Source organism: Notolabrus celidotus, chromosome 2, assembly GCF_009762535.1.
Source record: "Notolabrus celidotus isolate fNotCel1 chromosome 2, fNotCel1.pri, whole genome shotgun sequence".
NCBI classification, from domain to species: Eukaryota; Metazoa; Chordata; class Actinopteri; order Labriformes; family Labridae; genus Notolabrus; species Notolabrus celidotus.
Window position 1 is genome coordinate 35562407 of NC_048273.1, and position 16560 is coordinate 35578966.

A 16560-nucleotide genomic window follows, 5' to 3' on the forward strand; every position below is an offset into this window, starting at 1 on the left:
GTGAAGAAGTGCGAGAGTGGGATGTGGAACCTAGCTGTGTGAAAATGCATTACAGGCGAGGGCATCAGTGGGAGGGGGAATCAGGGCAGGCTTTTACTTCAGTGTTGGCAAACAAGCACATAAATAGCAAGGTTGACAAGTAAGTGGGTTGGGGGGGACGGAGGGGCAGCCTCTGGTGTTAAAAGAGCAGTTCAGAGGGAGCAGTCAGGGCCAGGACAAAGTTTGTGCTGGGGTAGTGGGGGAGGGGACGCACTCAGGAGTGAAGCCCTGCTGAAAGTTAGGAATTTCAACCACTGGCCTGTAGCAGAAATCCCTTCTTGATTTTGGCAGTTGTGAGTGATGAAAACTAGTTTAACTTAACAGTTTCAATGCTTTCTTATCTTTTTATTTCATCAGTAGTAGTAAAAAGAAGGAGCTGGATGATAGAAACTTGTAGTTATCTTTGTGAAAGAGTAACATTTTTGCATGTGCGTGTAACACTTAGATTTAAAGATGCTGTCTTATTAACTGGTCAATTATTTTATAGCATTTCACTTTTTTTTTAAACCTTTTTGTCCTTTGCTAGCTTTGTTCCATGGTGTTATTTGTTACTAAGATTTAATTATTGATTTTAAGGACCTTCATGCTTGAAACTAAAACGTACAGAATCAAACAACAGTCAGATCATTAATGTCAAGATAAAAACTGATTTATAAGAAAGTCAGAAGATCATAGTTGAAGCATCTAATCCTTTACTTTGGTTTTCACATATTAAAGCTGGGGTTGGTAATCAGATTTAGATCCACTTTTTGTTATACTGGTTAAAATGATCTTTATGTCCTGATGGCAATCAATACATAATGTGTTCTTAAAAAAGAGTGAAGAAAAGCTGCTATCTACAGCCGGAGTAAACCTGGGAAAACACCAACCAATCACTGTTTTTTGGGACCCAAAATTTTAAACCATTCAAATCCCGTCCTGCCGTTCTGCCCGCCTCCTTCGCGTACATTTCCCCGGCGTGTAGTCTCCGTCTCCTGCTTCTGCTTCCCCTGACTCTACTGTCTGCCCCTCTGGCTCCACCTCGGGCCTGTCCCCTCTGACCCGATGAGGTGCTTTGCTCAGGACTGTAGTCCGGATCAGAGTCTAAAAAGCTCTCACCACAGGGGCTCTGACAAGCAGAAGAATAAATGACATTTACTAAGTCCTACAGAAATGTAGATGTACTGTAGCGTCTGTCCGGACCAAGCGGCAAACTCCGGTCTCAAACGATGAAGCCAATGCGGAAGTGATATAAACTGCAATACATCGAAAATCCGCTTGAGGCTGGCTGCAGAAACACCGGAAACCACAAAGATATGAATGGGAAAAAGACGATCTTTGCAGCATTAATAAACATGTTTACAGCCTGGTTCAAAAAACGTCTTGGCCCTACAACGCTAATCTCTCTAATGGCACACACTGTACGGTGGGGTTGAATTTTTTTCTAACCTGACGGTTAAGAAGATATTAAGATTATGAGTTTTGCCCAAATAAGGACATGACTGACGTGACTCCCGATCGGGAACACACAGCCATTGGCTAAGAGACTCACACTACGTCACACTCTGCCTAGTTGAGTTCCGCATTACCAATATGGCTGCTGCCGTCGATTTGCTTCAAAACAGCTCTCAGGAACAGATGGGTGACGTCACGGATACTACGTCCATATTTTATACAGTCTATGATCCGGACGCTGTTGGGATGACGAGCCGATTCGTGAACACATTGAGTTTTAATAACCGGTCACTGTCGTCCGTTACCACGACAACCAACAAAACAACAATCAAAGTTTGAATGAATGAAAAACTTCTCCTCTTGTTTCTCCTCTCTCCCGCTCACACACTCTACACCTCTCCTGATGCCTTCACTGACCGTCAACACTGTAGGAATTAAGAACATCTACACTGAACAGGTTTAACAAACAGTAGAGCTGTTACAGTATTTTATATGTGTTATAACTTTTCTCCTGATATCGTGTCACCAGTACAACTGGATAATGCTAGCATGATAGTTGTGAGTACTAACAGCAGCCATGTTTGTTTGTGTTTTTAACTTTCACTATGATGATGTTTTGGTGCGGACCGGTTTTGAATCAGTCACCATCATATGGTCGAGAATCAGCGGCGCTCGTGCATGTGAGCGGGGGGGGCGTCGTTTTGGAGGAGCTCTGAGGGAGGAGGGGAGGGGTTAGACGGAGTCCTGAGGAAATGCTACATTCAAATTCATGCTAGTTTTCCGAGACTACCAACCGCAGCTTTAAGATCAGACAGTGTCACTGTGTTCATTTCAATTTGTAGTGCTCAACAAAGACAATCATTCATGAGACATTTTATATGTTGGACAGTTTTGTTTCATCCATTTTCTTCTCTTTCTACAAGAAAGCCAATCCTCATTGGTAGCACCTTGAGTCAGGAGTACTCTTTGAAGCACAATATGTTATGATCCTCTTTAGATTCCACAGCCTGTAGCCTCACTTCAAGATGATTACAGTAGAATTGGATGTTAAATATAAGCATATTTTCCTATTAACTGCCAGTCTCCTTTAAATCATTCAAATATCATATAAGATATCTGCTGGCTCTTTGACAAAAAGATAAGATAAGATATACTTTATTGATCCCACATCGGGGGAAATTATTGTTCCAGCAACTAACAACACGGGACAGGGGGAAACAACAGTTGTACTTGCATAATAATAATTGAAATAATAATATTAATAATAATGATGATGATGATGATAATAATGATAAAGGTAAAAATAGAATAGAATAAAATATAGCAAATATTACAGATGTATACAAACTATGTACACTTCTATCTTATGAATAGATAGTGAGGTAAGTTATTGCACAGATAAAATTGCACCAGGTTTAAAAACATACACTGTATGAAACACACACATCATCATCATAAAGAATGACCCAGGAAGACAGAGACATAGTCCCAAGTCACAAAGTTACTGCCCTGTAGTAAAGAGAAAGATGATGACAGACGACTGATAGATAAATAAAAGATAAGTCACGGCAATTGACATGAATCATTCAAATCCTTTAAAGTAACTTTCAACATTTTATTCAACATTTTTTGTGTGTGTGCAGCTAAGCGCTCACGTCTCATCTCTTCTAAGCTCTCACACTACCTCACTGTGATCTGAAGTACCTGATGAATCTAACAGCTGTGCTTAAAACAACTGATTTAGCTTCTTTATCAATGCTGAGCTCTCCACATTACAACTCTTTCCTCTTCTTGTACTCTTGTTTGTCGCTGAGAAAAATGACCACTCGGTTAGGTACCAGATATTGTCTAGTTTTTGGTTTGCAGATCAAGCTTTGTTGTAGAGAATCTGGGTTACACAGGTGATCTGAGCAGAAGGCACACCTGATCCTGATTACTGACATGTCGTGATTATCTGCCAACAAACACTCCAGTCAACTTGGCACAAACATAGCCAGGTAGTAAAAAGGGCTCAGCGCTGATTACTTGAAATGACAATAGTAACAATAATGTTCTGAAAGGCTTCAAAGAACTGTCGACCTTTTGAGATGTCTCCTCACACACTCGTGAAAGTGGCTTTAAAATGTATGTCAGCAGGAAACCTCCTGTTTGCAAAGCCTAAACAATGTACATCCCACTGTGTCAGATACAAGCCCAAACACACCCCTGCTGTCATGGGAGTTTCCACTGGAGCTCCGTGCCATTCAGTCGTGGCTGGGAGTATCAACTGCTGTTTGGTGAACCATGCTTAACCTGTCAAGCAAGGTACACCCAATCCCTGGATTTGAATTAGGGTGGATATTTGGGTTACCTGTTGTCCTTGTATGTTATCTTCTTAGTTTGCTGAGCATGAGAAGGTCCTCCATCATAGCTGGCAGCTTTCAAATCCCTGCCTTTTATATGCCTCCCTCTCCCCTCCCTCCTCTTTTCACACACACGGGAGAAGATTTGTCTCCCAGAGAAACATCTGTTTGTCATAATCCCTGCTGCTTTGGGAGCGTGATTGGGTGACCCACTGACCTGCCTTAATGTTAGAGCTCAGAGATGAGACTGTGGTCCACACACCACAAGTTGAGTGTGAACAAACTGCATGGGATCATCTCACTGTCACAACACAGATGTGCTTCAACTGAGAATGCCAGACTGGCTTTTAGGTAGCTGACCAGGGATATGTGACACATCTGTTTGTACGGAAGCTGGCTTTAGATAAACCATGCTGGATGATACAGTTGAGGAAAGTTGTTACTCTTAACTCTGTTTTTTCTTATTCCCTTCCTCACATGATGTTGCACTGTTCACATGTTGTTACTGTTGTTCAACGCAGAAATGAAAAGAACATTCAAAGAGTAGGGATGAACGGATATATTGCAAGATGGTAAAAAATCAATACAAATAAGGGTGGATTAAAATCGATTCAACATTTGTATCAGGATATTATTTTTAAACAATAGAAGGCTCTATCTGCATTATACTCTGCTTGTTCAACATCATTAAGTCTCTTGTGCTGCTCTCTCGTCACTCACTGAGTGGAGGTGTTTTAAGTTTAAAGCATGTTTCAGAATCAGCGGAGACACTCAGCTGGGGGCTGCAGCTGAGTGACAGGTCTCCACGGGCGCTTTTTTCTCCGCCGCCAAACTGATTCTGACCCGGTTGCGCTCCCGCCTGACATCTTGCCACGTTTAAATGCTTATGTATCACAATAAGAACGAGAAAACTGGACACTGAGAGCCCAAAATCTGATCCTGTTCAGTTGTCCTGTTGCAGTAAATCCACATGTTGTAGTCTGAGTCTTCACTCCAGCACCATGCGTCCACAGAGATTATTTAGAAGCCTGCTCTTCCCGTTGATATTCAGTGTGTTAACATTTTGAACACCTCAGTATGATCTGTAGCTGTTTAACACCATCAGTTATATACACTGTGTGTGTCGTGAAGGAAAACTTGATTTAGGGGAAAAAATTGCATTTGGCATTATTTTTGACATGGAAAACGTTTTTTTGTCAATGTGTCAATTCTTTTAATGAGTAAACGATAATTGATCCTAACATTTCCAAAGATCAATCACAGAAAATACTTGAAATTTACATCCCTAATTTAAAGAGATTGACCTTATTTGTTTAAATATTTAATACTTTCATTTGGGAATCGTTCAATTTCTCTATAATAGTTCTGAAATTTTCCAACAAGGTATTTTTGAACTGTGATTTGTGTTTTTTTGCAAGGTGCTGAAAAAAAGTGTGCAGTGGTTTTCTTTGAGTTACAACACACCTTAAAAATGAAAGAGGATTACTTTGTTTACAAAGAAATATAAGAGAACAAATATATATTGAACTGTCAAAATCTGAGAATTGATATAAAACAATTTATTGAAATTTTGAGTACAATCCAGTTTTCTTGAAAATCGTTAGAGAATCGTGAGTGAATCATATCGTGAACCAAAAATTAGGATTCTAATCAAATGGTGAGTTGAGTGTCTCCTTACATCCCTATCAAAGAGTGGTATCCCTCCACAAGCTGTATCTCTCATAGTGAAGAGTTCTGCTAGATGACCAAACTTGCATAGCTGGTAGGGGGACTTTTTGAGTTTTCCAGAATTTCCAAGTAAAAATGATCCAGGTTGTTGAAGGAGATCCATTGTTAGCACATGTTTTGTGTACTCATGTGCCTCATGCTAATTGTTAGCTGTCTGGAAGCAAATACCTCTTTGTGAAAGTGTCATCACTCGCTCTACGGGTGATAAAGCTCAGCGTCAGAGGACGATTGTACTCCCCCTTCAGACTGCTCTGAATCCAGTTCAACATTCCTGCAGAGGGTTAATGAGTAACACGGAGGAGGGGCTTGTGAAAGCACACAGAGCACTGAGGAGAAAATGAGTTACAAGGTATTTTAATCTAACATCAGCATTTTTTTCTTCTCAAACAAACTCTTACTGATACGTTTTCCTGTTTCAAAAACATCAAGAAAGTTAAACATAGGAAGTTGAATTTATCTGTCTCTTTTTTTGAAGTGATTCTGCTCATTTTGTTCTTGTTACATAAGGGCTGAGCAAAAAATGTGATCATGACTCTTTATTTCAGTAGATCACTTACTGTTTTTGTTGCAATATATTATTTGATAAAAGTCCAAGTTTTTAGGATAAACTGATAGAGGCCTGAAGAAATCACAGTTGATGAGTTAAATGTTACAATTAAGTGAATGATAAGGGTGTGACATTACAATCTGCTCCCATAGCAGACAAGACCATACACAATAATGGGTTCACAAGAACAAGATGAGACACTATATTTAAGAACTTCAACAATTAAATATGTCATATAGTCATATGAAAACTGGCAGTCATCTTGTATTGAGTTTAAGTAGTAGTATGTGTGCAGTAAAAGTTTGATCATTCATGTCACTCTGATGATGCTTATGAAAGACAGAGGGAAGTTAACTTGTTCATCCAAGCTGTACTTTCATCTGATATAATTATAAATCATCAGATTGACATGTACTAGGGGCATTCACTGTCTGTTGCAGTTGGAAACTAGTATTCTAATATATATATATATTCTATTATACTAATATGTTGTGAGTTTTTCCACTTTAGATAGATGCCTTCTTTTTTTAATGCCATTCCTGGACCTGGAATACAGTTAATTTTAGTCTGTGTACATGACCTGACTGAAGCGTGTTATCATGACCTCTTACCTCTGTCTCTCTGCCTCAGTGAGTATTTGATGTCGTAACAAGTTTTCACTTTGCTTTTATCCTTTTATCACCAATATGCATTCTTCCACACTTTGTGCTAGGGGAGCTTTTTAATTATAAACTAACTCTCTGTAACAAAGATGTCAGGGTGCTACATGTTTATTAAATGAATTATTGTAAGTACTTACTCGTGTTGTAGTCAAGACCACATTGACAGAGACCAAGACATGTCCGAGACCAGGGTGCACCGAGACCAAGACAAGACCAAGACATTTAGGGATCGAGACCGAGTCAAGACCAAGACCAAGGCAGGGCAAGACCGAGACAAGACCAAAACCATATATATCAATGAAAAATCACCATGAGAGTTAACACAATTAAAGACTTCTGTTTATTTTATTTGAGTTTGCTTTAAATACAATCGAAAGCAACAAACAAGGTTTGGTTGCCTTTGTTTTGACGCGCTCTGAGAGACTTTATTGCTTAATTAAACAACTTAGCAGACATCTCTGGTGACAGGCACACAGTCTCTCCTCTTGTCATCTATCTCCATTCATTAACGCCTGAGTGCAGGGGGCGTGTCACTCACCATAGCACCACGAAAGTCGCGGCCGTAACAGGTGGGAAAAAATGAATGAAATGAGAAAGGGGGGCTTCTTCTTGTCAGTATGGGAAGTAGTCTGAGGTGGCTGCCCTGTATTTTGATATGCAGGCAGTCTTCTGCACTCATCTTGTGAGAAAGCTTATCACCTCGAGAAATGTTGTCACGCTTTAGTTTAGTTAGATCGCAAGATCTCAAGTGTTTTCAAAGTTTCCACTGGAAGCCAAACTATCTGCAGAGGGTTCCTTATCTCCAAGATTAAAGTTTTCACCTAAAAACAAATCTGCATTTCTCTGATGCTCTTTAGTGGAAACAAGACATTGCTGCTTCTTTTTTTTTTAACATTGGAAGGGTCAGAGAGCTGCTCCTCCTATTCTTTAGTTTGCAGCATTAGCAAGGTTTAAAGGGGACATATCACGCTTTTTTCATCAATATATATTGGTCTAAGAGGTCCCCAAAACATGTCTTTAAAGTTTATGCTCAAACAAACACTTTGAAATCAGATTTTGGCATGCCTGAAGATCCCTCTTCTTCAGCAGTCCTCAGAACACTCTGTTTTCCCTCTGACCACGCCCCCTCCGGAAGTGGATGTGACTCGGCTCTCCAGCACGTTGATCTAATGTTTACATGTTGGCTGAATATACACGGCTGCTCAGAGATCGCGTTACTTCAACCCTCTGAATCTGATCCAGAATCTGATCCTGACGGAGAGGCGCCTGTAGCAGGACCTTTCTGAAGGATTGGTCATAGATTTAGTGTTTCTTGTTGTTTTATTTATCAGTATGTAGACGTGTGTCTTGGTACACAGCTACGAACATGTAGCTATGTGGCTATGCTAACTAGCGCTAGCACTTATCCATGACAAATAAAAATCATCCACTAGATCTTCAAATCTGCAGACGTGGGGAGTAAAACCGACCTCTGCCAGAAAGGCAGCAGGACCTTTCTGAAGGATTGGTCACAGATTTAGTGTTTCTTGTTGTTTTATTTGTCAGTATGTTGACGTGTGTCTTGCTACACAGCTACAGCTACAGCTACGACATGTAGCTATGTAGCTATGCTAACTAGCGCTAGCACTTATCCATGATAAATAAAAATCATCCACTATATCTTCAAATCTGCAGACGTGTGGAGTAAAACCGACCTTTGTGTTTATTAAGACAGCCTACAACTAGCTTGCCCTCCTCCTAAGCTCCTTGTTAGCACACATTTGTGCAGGTAATGAAAAACAGAGGAGGGATTCAGTATTATTTTATACAGTCTATGGGCTGAACAAGCTCCGAGCTCTGACTCCGTGACAGACCGGATATTGTTGTTACGTAACAAAAACACAGAAGTCTGAAACGGCTCGTTTCACACACATTCATAGAAAGGTGTAGAAATCAGAACAGGGGCAGAATGGATTTTTTTCATTCTCGGGGGGTTTGTAGACATGCCAGGGACACATATTTCAGGTAAAGAACCATTAAAAAGTCAATTTTGCATGATATGTCACCTTTAAACTAGGGATGACCACAATTAATCGATTATCGATTAATTGATTGTTAAGAAATTACTCGAAACACACATTTTTGTTATCAATTTTCCGTCACGTGGAACAAACATCATGTGGTCTCATATTACACTCATCTATCAGGGAGGTGTTTTAAGTTTAAAGCATGTTTAGATGTGAATCAGCTGTTAAAGGTGTTGCGCTCAGCTGGCGGCTGCTGCTGTGCGACAGGTCTCCACGTGCGCTTTTTAAAAGAGGATCAATACAAAACTTTCTGCCAACAACAACACGGACACAAAGGTTGACAGCTTTAAACAGGATATTTCCCTCCTTTGGATACAAAGGCAACAGACAGGTGGGAAATTCTGGTACGCTACGTTTACAGAGCAGCAACATCAGAGCCGTCTGGGCTTTTCTCCAGCGGGACTGATTCTGACCCAGTTGCGCTCCTGGCTGACACCTGACCGAATACACATGTTTATTTTTCTCAATAAGAACGAGTAGACAGAAAACTGGACACTGTGAGTCTGAAGTACTTTTCTGTTAGTATTATGAGCCTTCACTTTATAAGATTATGTCCGCTGAGAATATTTTAATGAGCCTGATCGTTGATATTCTGCGTGTCAAATAGTGCTGTGCGATATGGACAAAGTTTTATATCCCGATATAGGTGATTTTATATCCTGATAACGATATATATCCCGATATAGTATTTTTCCTTAAAATTACATGAAATGAATGGCAGTTTTCTCTCATATTTTTCAATTTATTTATGAAACACATATTTTATGTATAAAAACATAATAAAATACAGTATATACAACGACAGTATATACTGGAACCATGTCTTGACATATGAATTTAGCGATGGCATCTGTAATTTCGCGGTGTCTGCGGGACTGCTTGTCGTACGGGATGCCGTTGAACAACGTTTGTTTCAGACTCGTTTGGTGTGTTTTTTTCTTTTCATCACTGGGTGGTTTTGATGTCACGTTAGTTCTTTGTCGCAGCTTCACGCTGTCTCTGTACTGTTCTTCGTGTCGCGTCTTTAAGTGGTAGAAAAGATTAGATGTGTTCGAGTCGGTCGTAACGACTTTTTGGCGACATGTTTTGCAGATTACCGTTTTCTGGTCGGTGTCCGACTTTTTAAAACCAAACCAAAGCCAAACCATGGAATTGCGGTTCCCTCTTTTCGGCACCAACTCCTCTTTCGGTTCTGTTTCCACTTTGTTTTCCGCTTCTGCCATGTTGTTACATCCATGCTCTATCAGTGCCGTAAACTAGTAGTTGTGAGTGACATAAAAATGCTACCGCAAAGTAGTAGCGGTGCTGCAGCTTACATTAACCTGCATTCATCATCGTTCATGTCAGTGAAGCAACAGAGCTAGACCAATACCCTACACATCAAAATAACGATATAAACGACAGAGGGTTATATCGTACGGTGGACGTTTTTATATTGCACTACGATTTATATCGTAATATCGCACAGCACTAGTGTCAAACATGTGCCCGTATTCAATCCCGTCAGTTAGATGCATTTTGTTGCTGTAGAAAATACAATTTAGGGGGAAAACAACCTATTTGGCATTGTTTTTGACGTAAGAATAATATATATTTATTTTTTTATCAATTAATCGATAATTGATCGTTAACATTTCCAAAAATCGATCACGGAAAATACTTCAAATGTACATCCCTAGTTTAAACTGTGAGCTGGATGACACTGGGTTTTTGTTTGTTTTGAATAAATTCTCAAAAGGGTCTGTGTGCTGAGCTGCTGTTAACCTTTAGTTTAGCTTGTTCTCTTATTCATTTCTCTGTCCTGCTTGCTAGCAAAAAAATGTAGACTGACTGGCTGTTTTCATGTTTATCTGCAGTGTGATAGGATGTCAGATAGCTCCCGGCTGAGTCATAGTTCATCATCTTTGTCAACATACATTTTATCACAAGTTAGCATCAAGATGTTTTATCTCTGCAGCTCTGTTTCAGTTGCTGTTTTTGCTCCTAATGTGTATCTACATCATTGTTGGTCTAAATTTGACCTTGTGTTCTCTGTAACTCCAAGTTAGAGTGGTGAACATGGTAGACCTTACAGCAGACAGTGGGTCCAGGACGTAGTAAGCGTTATAGTAGAAACTGTGTGAAGGAGGTCTTGTATGGAAACGCTGTTTTAATCCACAGGGGAAATGTGGCTTTGCTCTAATAACTTTGTTTCTAAAGCAGACATTGGTTCTGACTGCTTCGAGCTCATTATATGGGCTCAGTGTGTGTGAAACCAAGACTGAATACCTCAAAATGTCTCCTACATTTGGATGCTAATACATGATTTTGAATACCTACTCATGCTGTCTGGATCGTTTGTTTGGCCTGCGCTCAAACTCAACCCAGACAAAGTATTTTAACACACCACTTTTTGTTCTCTGGTGTCGACCAGCTGTAATCAGATACTGTAACAGCCTGGAAAAAGAGGCGCTTTACAACAGATTCCTACATTTATGGATGTTGTGTCCGTCGGTTTCACCTGCAATTTAATAGATTCCGTGGATGCCGAACGTGTGATTGTATCAAAGTAATGAGAAGACTTAAATACAGTAAATCTCCTGGTGCTCTTTGAGTTGTGATGCAAAGCAGTGCTTTTTATAAGGCTTTTAAAAATACTATTTTACATTACAACCAGATGTTTGAAGCTATAATTTTCTCCAAAAGTCTCAGGCTGGGATTCAAAACCTCAAGTGCAGTGTGTTCTTAGTACATAGTAATTAGCTCTTCGTTTAGTGAAAACAAACCCCAGAGCGTTGAGACGGTAAACTGCAGCACATTTCCTGCTTGTGATTCTGCTGCAGTAAATGTATAGCAGTAAATGTATAACAGTAGGACACACTTTGAGTACACTTGCACATCCAAGTGAAGGAAACCATTTGAATGGACAGAACATTTGCAGACATGGAGCACATAACACAGTGGATCATTCACAGATGCCAAATATTCTCTGCACCACATGGGCAGGCAGACAGAGTTTATTCTTTGCTCAGTTTCAACACAAGCCCGGCCCTCCTCACCTCTGCCTCAGTTCCATTTGTTTTTTTAGTGATCTCACTTATATTGTTCTTCCAAGTTTTTCCAATTTCTCTTTTCATTTCGATTATGAGATGTATCATCCCTGGACTTTAAAGACCTCTGTGTTGACATAGTCTTGAAAATAACGGCTCCTTTTTCTCTGTTGTTTTTTCTTTCAGTCCAAAGCTCTTGGACAGGCCCTCCTCTCTGAGGTTTTCCTGCGAGGCAACCTCATAGAGAGTGATTACTTTGGCCTCGAGTTTCAGAACATGCAGATGAACTGGGTAAGTACACTAGCAGCCTGGTCTTGTTTGTAACGGACACATTGACTATCCAGAACTTGTGTTCACGTTGATTTTACGTCATTTTAAGAGCAGGCAAGACCGTTTTAAGGTCACAGCGAGCCAACGAATCCCAAGACGCAAGATGAGCTTCTTAGAAATGTCTCGACAGTGATATACAAATGTTTTTAATGGACTAGAGCAGCATAAAACTCAGATATTTTAAACTCTTTTGGCACAAGTGCTCATACTCTAAATATCAGTCTTTCCATTGTTGTACTTTTCTAAGTGGACCACCTACGAGTCCTCTTTCAGGAAACAGACCACGTCGGTGATGCACACTGTACATCTTCTCCAAAGAGAAGGGAACATTTGGGGCTCATACATTCAACTGTAAGGTTGTTGAAAAGCCGTTCTGCATGTAAACAGTACAGTCGTTGCTCTGCTGTAAGAGCTTTTCACATCACAAGACGCAAGCACTCTGTTTGAAGCTCAGACCTGCTGCAAACACACGTATAAAGAGCTAAAAGCCTCAAGCCACAAGGTAAATGACGATCTGGGTCAAAGTTCAAGCTGTTTCAACTTTGGCAGCCCTCTTTTCCTTAATGAACCCTTTCCACACATAAAAGTCTAGTGGACCCCATAAAGCATTCTTGCAGATTGTGCTTCACTTTAAAGTCTTTGAAAAGTGACATCCCGAGGGACATCACTGTTTATTTTACAGAGGGTTGTGTTTATTTGTGTTGCTGTGCATTTACGTCAGACTATGACACCAAGACACGGACGTAGCCAGGTTTTAATGTTCTCATTTCTATTAGATTTGGGTTGAGCTCGTCTGCTGGAATACTTTTACACAGGTCGTTAAAGTAGTTTTTCAAAATGTTGCCGTCTTGTAAATTGTTGTGGTGTTGTACTTTCTGAACTACATGCTCCAGAATTGTCCTTGGTCTCTATTTCACACTCTTTCTCTCTCTCTCTCTCTCTCTCTCTCTCTCTCTCTCTCTGTCTTTCTCCTTCTGTTTCTGTCTCTTTTTCTCTCTACTGCTCTCTCTCTTCTTTTAAAAACATTCTACCATCGCCAAGTGCATACCAATCGAATGCACACTACGTCAACACAGTATCCAGTATTTGTCTGATGCTGGTAACATGCTTCATTAGGTGATAACTTCCAATAACTTGCAATAGTTACATACAGTCAAAAAATATTTCACATGACCATGTTTCAATTAATCTAAAATAGGGATGCCAATTTTAAGGATTCTCTGTGATCCATCTATGTCAGGTAATGATCAATTAATCATTTTAAAAAATAGACATTTTCCATTTAAAAAACGATACAAAATGCGTTTCTTTCCCCTGAATTAAATCTTCCTTAGCGATACAATGTATATAACTGACAGTGTTGAATAGCTACGGGTTATATTGAGGTGAACAAAATGTTAAACACGCTGAATATCAACGTGTGGAGCAGCCTCAAAAATAATCTCTGCAGACATACAGTCATATAAAGTGAAGGCTCATACTTCAACATGTGGATTTACAGCAACAAGAGAACTGAACAGAAACGTGTCAGACTCACAGTGTCCAGTTTTCTGTCTACTCGTTCTTATTGAGAAAAATAAGCATGTGAACGCGGTCAGGTGTCAGCTTGTAGCGAATCCAGGTCATCAGTCCGGCTGCAGAGAAAGAAAGCGCTCGTGGAGACCTGTCACTCAGCCGCAGCCCCCAGCTGAGCGTCTCTGCTCTGCGCAACATCTTTAGTCAGCTTTAACTTGAAACACCTCCCTGATAGCTGAATGAAATATGAGACTAAATGGTGTTATTCCACGTGATAGGAAATCAGAAACAAAAAAACATGTGCAAATAGTTCTTAACAATCAATTAATCCAAACTCGATTAATTATAAACATCCCTAATCTAAAATAAAAACCATAAGAGGTTTAGTTTAAGCTTTTGGCTGCACAAAAACTTGGTTGAACTACTGTCACCATTTCTTTAACAGTGTATTCATAGATGATTCATGGAATGTGAAAATGATCAATAGTTGCAGCCCTTATAAGAATGACATCATGTGTGTTATTGTTACCAATGCAGGATGCTTGGACCTGGTGTGTATGTCATTTTAGAAACTAACGATAGTGATTTTAAAAACACACCATGAATCTTTCGCACAGTTATGGCTTCATAGAAAATGTGATGAGATCCAAATTTAGATTTGTATTATTGCTTTGATATTGAGTGTAAGGCCTCAATAGCAAACTGATTAAATTTAATGAACGATGTTTGTCTTTCAATCAGTCATTTTCTTCATTAAGAAAAAGTCACAGAGAATTAAACGTCAATATTTAGTTAATCTCAAGCTAATGGTTTTTGTCATTTTTGTGTAACCACCAAAACCTAAGAATCCAAATGTTGTTGGGTTTTTTTCAACACACTCAAACATCTAAGAACTTAAAACCGTCACATTTGGCATCTTTGCTCTTTGAAGTACTGTTAAAATAGTTGATTAAAACCGTTCTGATGTATTTCCTGAAAAGAAATGAATCCCCTAGTTGTACAAGCTCTAGCTATTTACTACTCAGAAGCACCGGTACATCTTCTTTACCTGAATGTCCTAAAACAAACTTTGAACTAAAGGAAGGATCTAGGCAAATATCATCTGATACCAGTTTCTCAATATATCTGTCTGGATCTCGCACATTCCTCCCTCAATCAGGCCCAGATGTAACAGTGCAAACAGGCTGCTGCAGCGAGGCAGTGAAGCCAGCTTCTACCCACAACATTAACTCATCCAGATCTCCCAGACACTCACTCAGCAGTCAGAGGGTCACTTCAGGTTACATTTTGTTGTCGTCATATTTCTAAGATGACAGTTTTTTTCTTTCTCCTCAGGTTTGGCTGGAACCCACAAAATTGATTGTGAAACAAGTCAGAAGTAAGTGAGCTCAAATTCTCACTGAAATTCCTGAATTCCTGAAGTTTTTGTGTTCGGGCAATAATGATCTTTTTTGTTGTTTTTGTTCAGGACCAACCAATACGCTGTTTAGGCTGTCAGTGAAATTCTTCCCTCCAGACCCGGGTCAGCTGCAGGAGGAGTACACCAGGTCAGTGACTGTAATTTCCTACTGGATATTGCTTTTATCTCATCCTGTGTCGACAGCCTTTTGTTTTTTTTTTCAGAAGCTCACAATTTTGGTCTTTGAGGCATTAAAATAGTTTTCCTGCTGATAATATTTATGAGTCTGTTGTCCTGCTGTGCAGCAATCAGTCAATTTAAGAACAAATAGATCAAATAAAGCTGTAAGCACTTCCATTTCAGTGGACTTCTTTTGGAAACATACCGTGACATTTAACTTTTATACTCTGGCTTTAAATAATCCGATTAGATCAGTTTGTGCTCTCATGACTTAAACAGATGGACACTAAGCATCTCTGCTCTTTGTTTTGTTTTTACAGGTACTTGTTCTCACTGCAGATGAAAAGAGATTTGATGGAGGGCAGGATGATCTGCACGGAAAACACCGGAGCCCTGCTGGCCTCTCATTTTGTCCAGTGTATGTTTTAAACTTCTCTGTTTACCACAAGTATTTAGTTGTCCAGTAATTTAGGGACAAATATCAACAACATCTGTAACATTGAAGCATCTTGTTCAGCTTTGATTTAAGCTCATAAACACGGACTCAGGTGTTAGAAATATGGTTTCTGTCTCTGTGAAAGGAAAGGAATTTCTGTGAGGAATATATGCTGTAGATGTAGCCTTAGATTAAGCATCCAAAACATCTGAACATCTCAACACCTGGACAAAATTCGATTTATTACACTCAGGATAATATCAACATAACTAAATAAGATCATCTACTCCACATGCGTTAGCGATAGAAGATCACATTTATCCATGAAAGGGAAATATACACAGGCTGACAAAACACTTAGCTGCTGTTTATTTTTAAGAATTATGTAAATGATGTATTTTGTTGTTCTGCATTTCATATTGCAGTGAGGACATGGAAACTAACTCCACCTCATGACTGCTATGACTGAATCAGAATCAGAATCAGAAATCCTTTATTTATCCCAAGGAGGGAAACTTGGTCATTACAGAGCTCTTCTAAACAGTATGTAAGAAAGTCAAAAATATTAATAGAACAAGGAATAAAATAAGATATAAATATGAATAAAATGAAATTAAGATCAAATTAAATAGAATAAAATAAAATAATAAAGCGCGCAATAATTAGAAATGACCTTTTGTACAAAAGCGCTGGGAGTGAAGTTGATATATACAAGGATGATAAAGTAGCAGGAATATTGCACAGAGTATTGTACGGTTATTGCACACAGTACAGGATACTGCTCAGTGATCAGAGGGAGGAGTTGTACAGTCTGATGGCCACAGGCAGGAATGACCTCCAATAGCTTTCTGTG

The 16560-nt window shown here is 39.5% G+C and overlaps 1 protein-coding gene across 3 annotated transcripts in view; it reads left to right on the plus strand.

Annotated features, from left to right (window-relative positions):
* Nucleotides 1-16560, plus strand: part of farp2 (FERM, RhoGEF and pleckstrin domain protein 2) — a 45098-nt gene that overhangs the window by 6883 nt on the left and 21655 nt on the right. For all 3 annotated transcript variants that reach the window (XR_004634116.1, XM_034703384.1, XM_034703392.1), the window contains exons 3-6: nucleotides 12034-12138; nucleotides 15028-15070; nucleotides 15161-15239; nucleotides 15592-15689. Coding sequence is in view for 2 of the 3 variants with exons in the window: in XM_034703384.1 (XP_034559275.1) it covers nucleotides 12034-12138; nucleotides 15028-15070; nucleotides 15161-15239; nucleotides 15592-15689 (325 nt within the window). In the remaining variant the exon portion in view is untranslated. The remainder of the gene's footprint in view (nucleotides 1-12033; nucleotides 12139-15027; nucleotides 15071-15160; nucleotides 15240-15591; nucleotides 15690-16560) is intronic.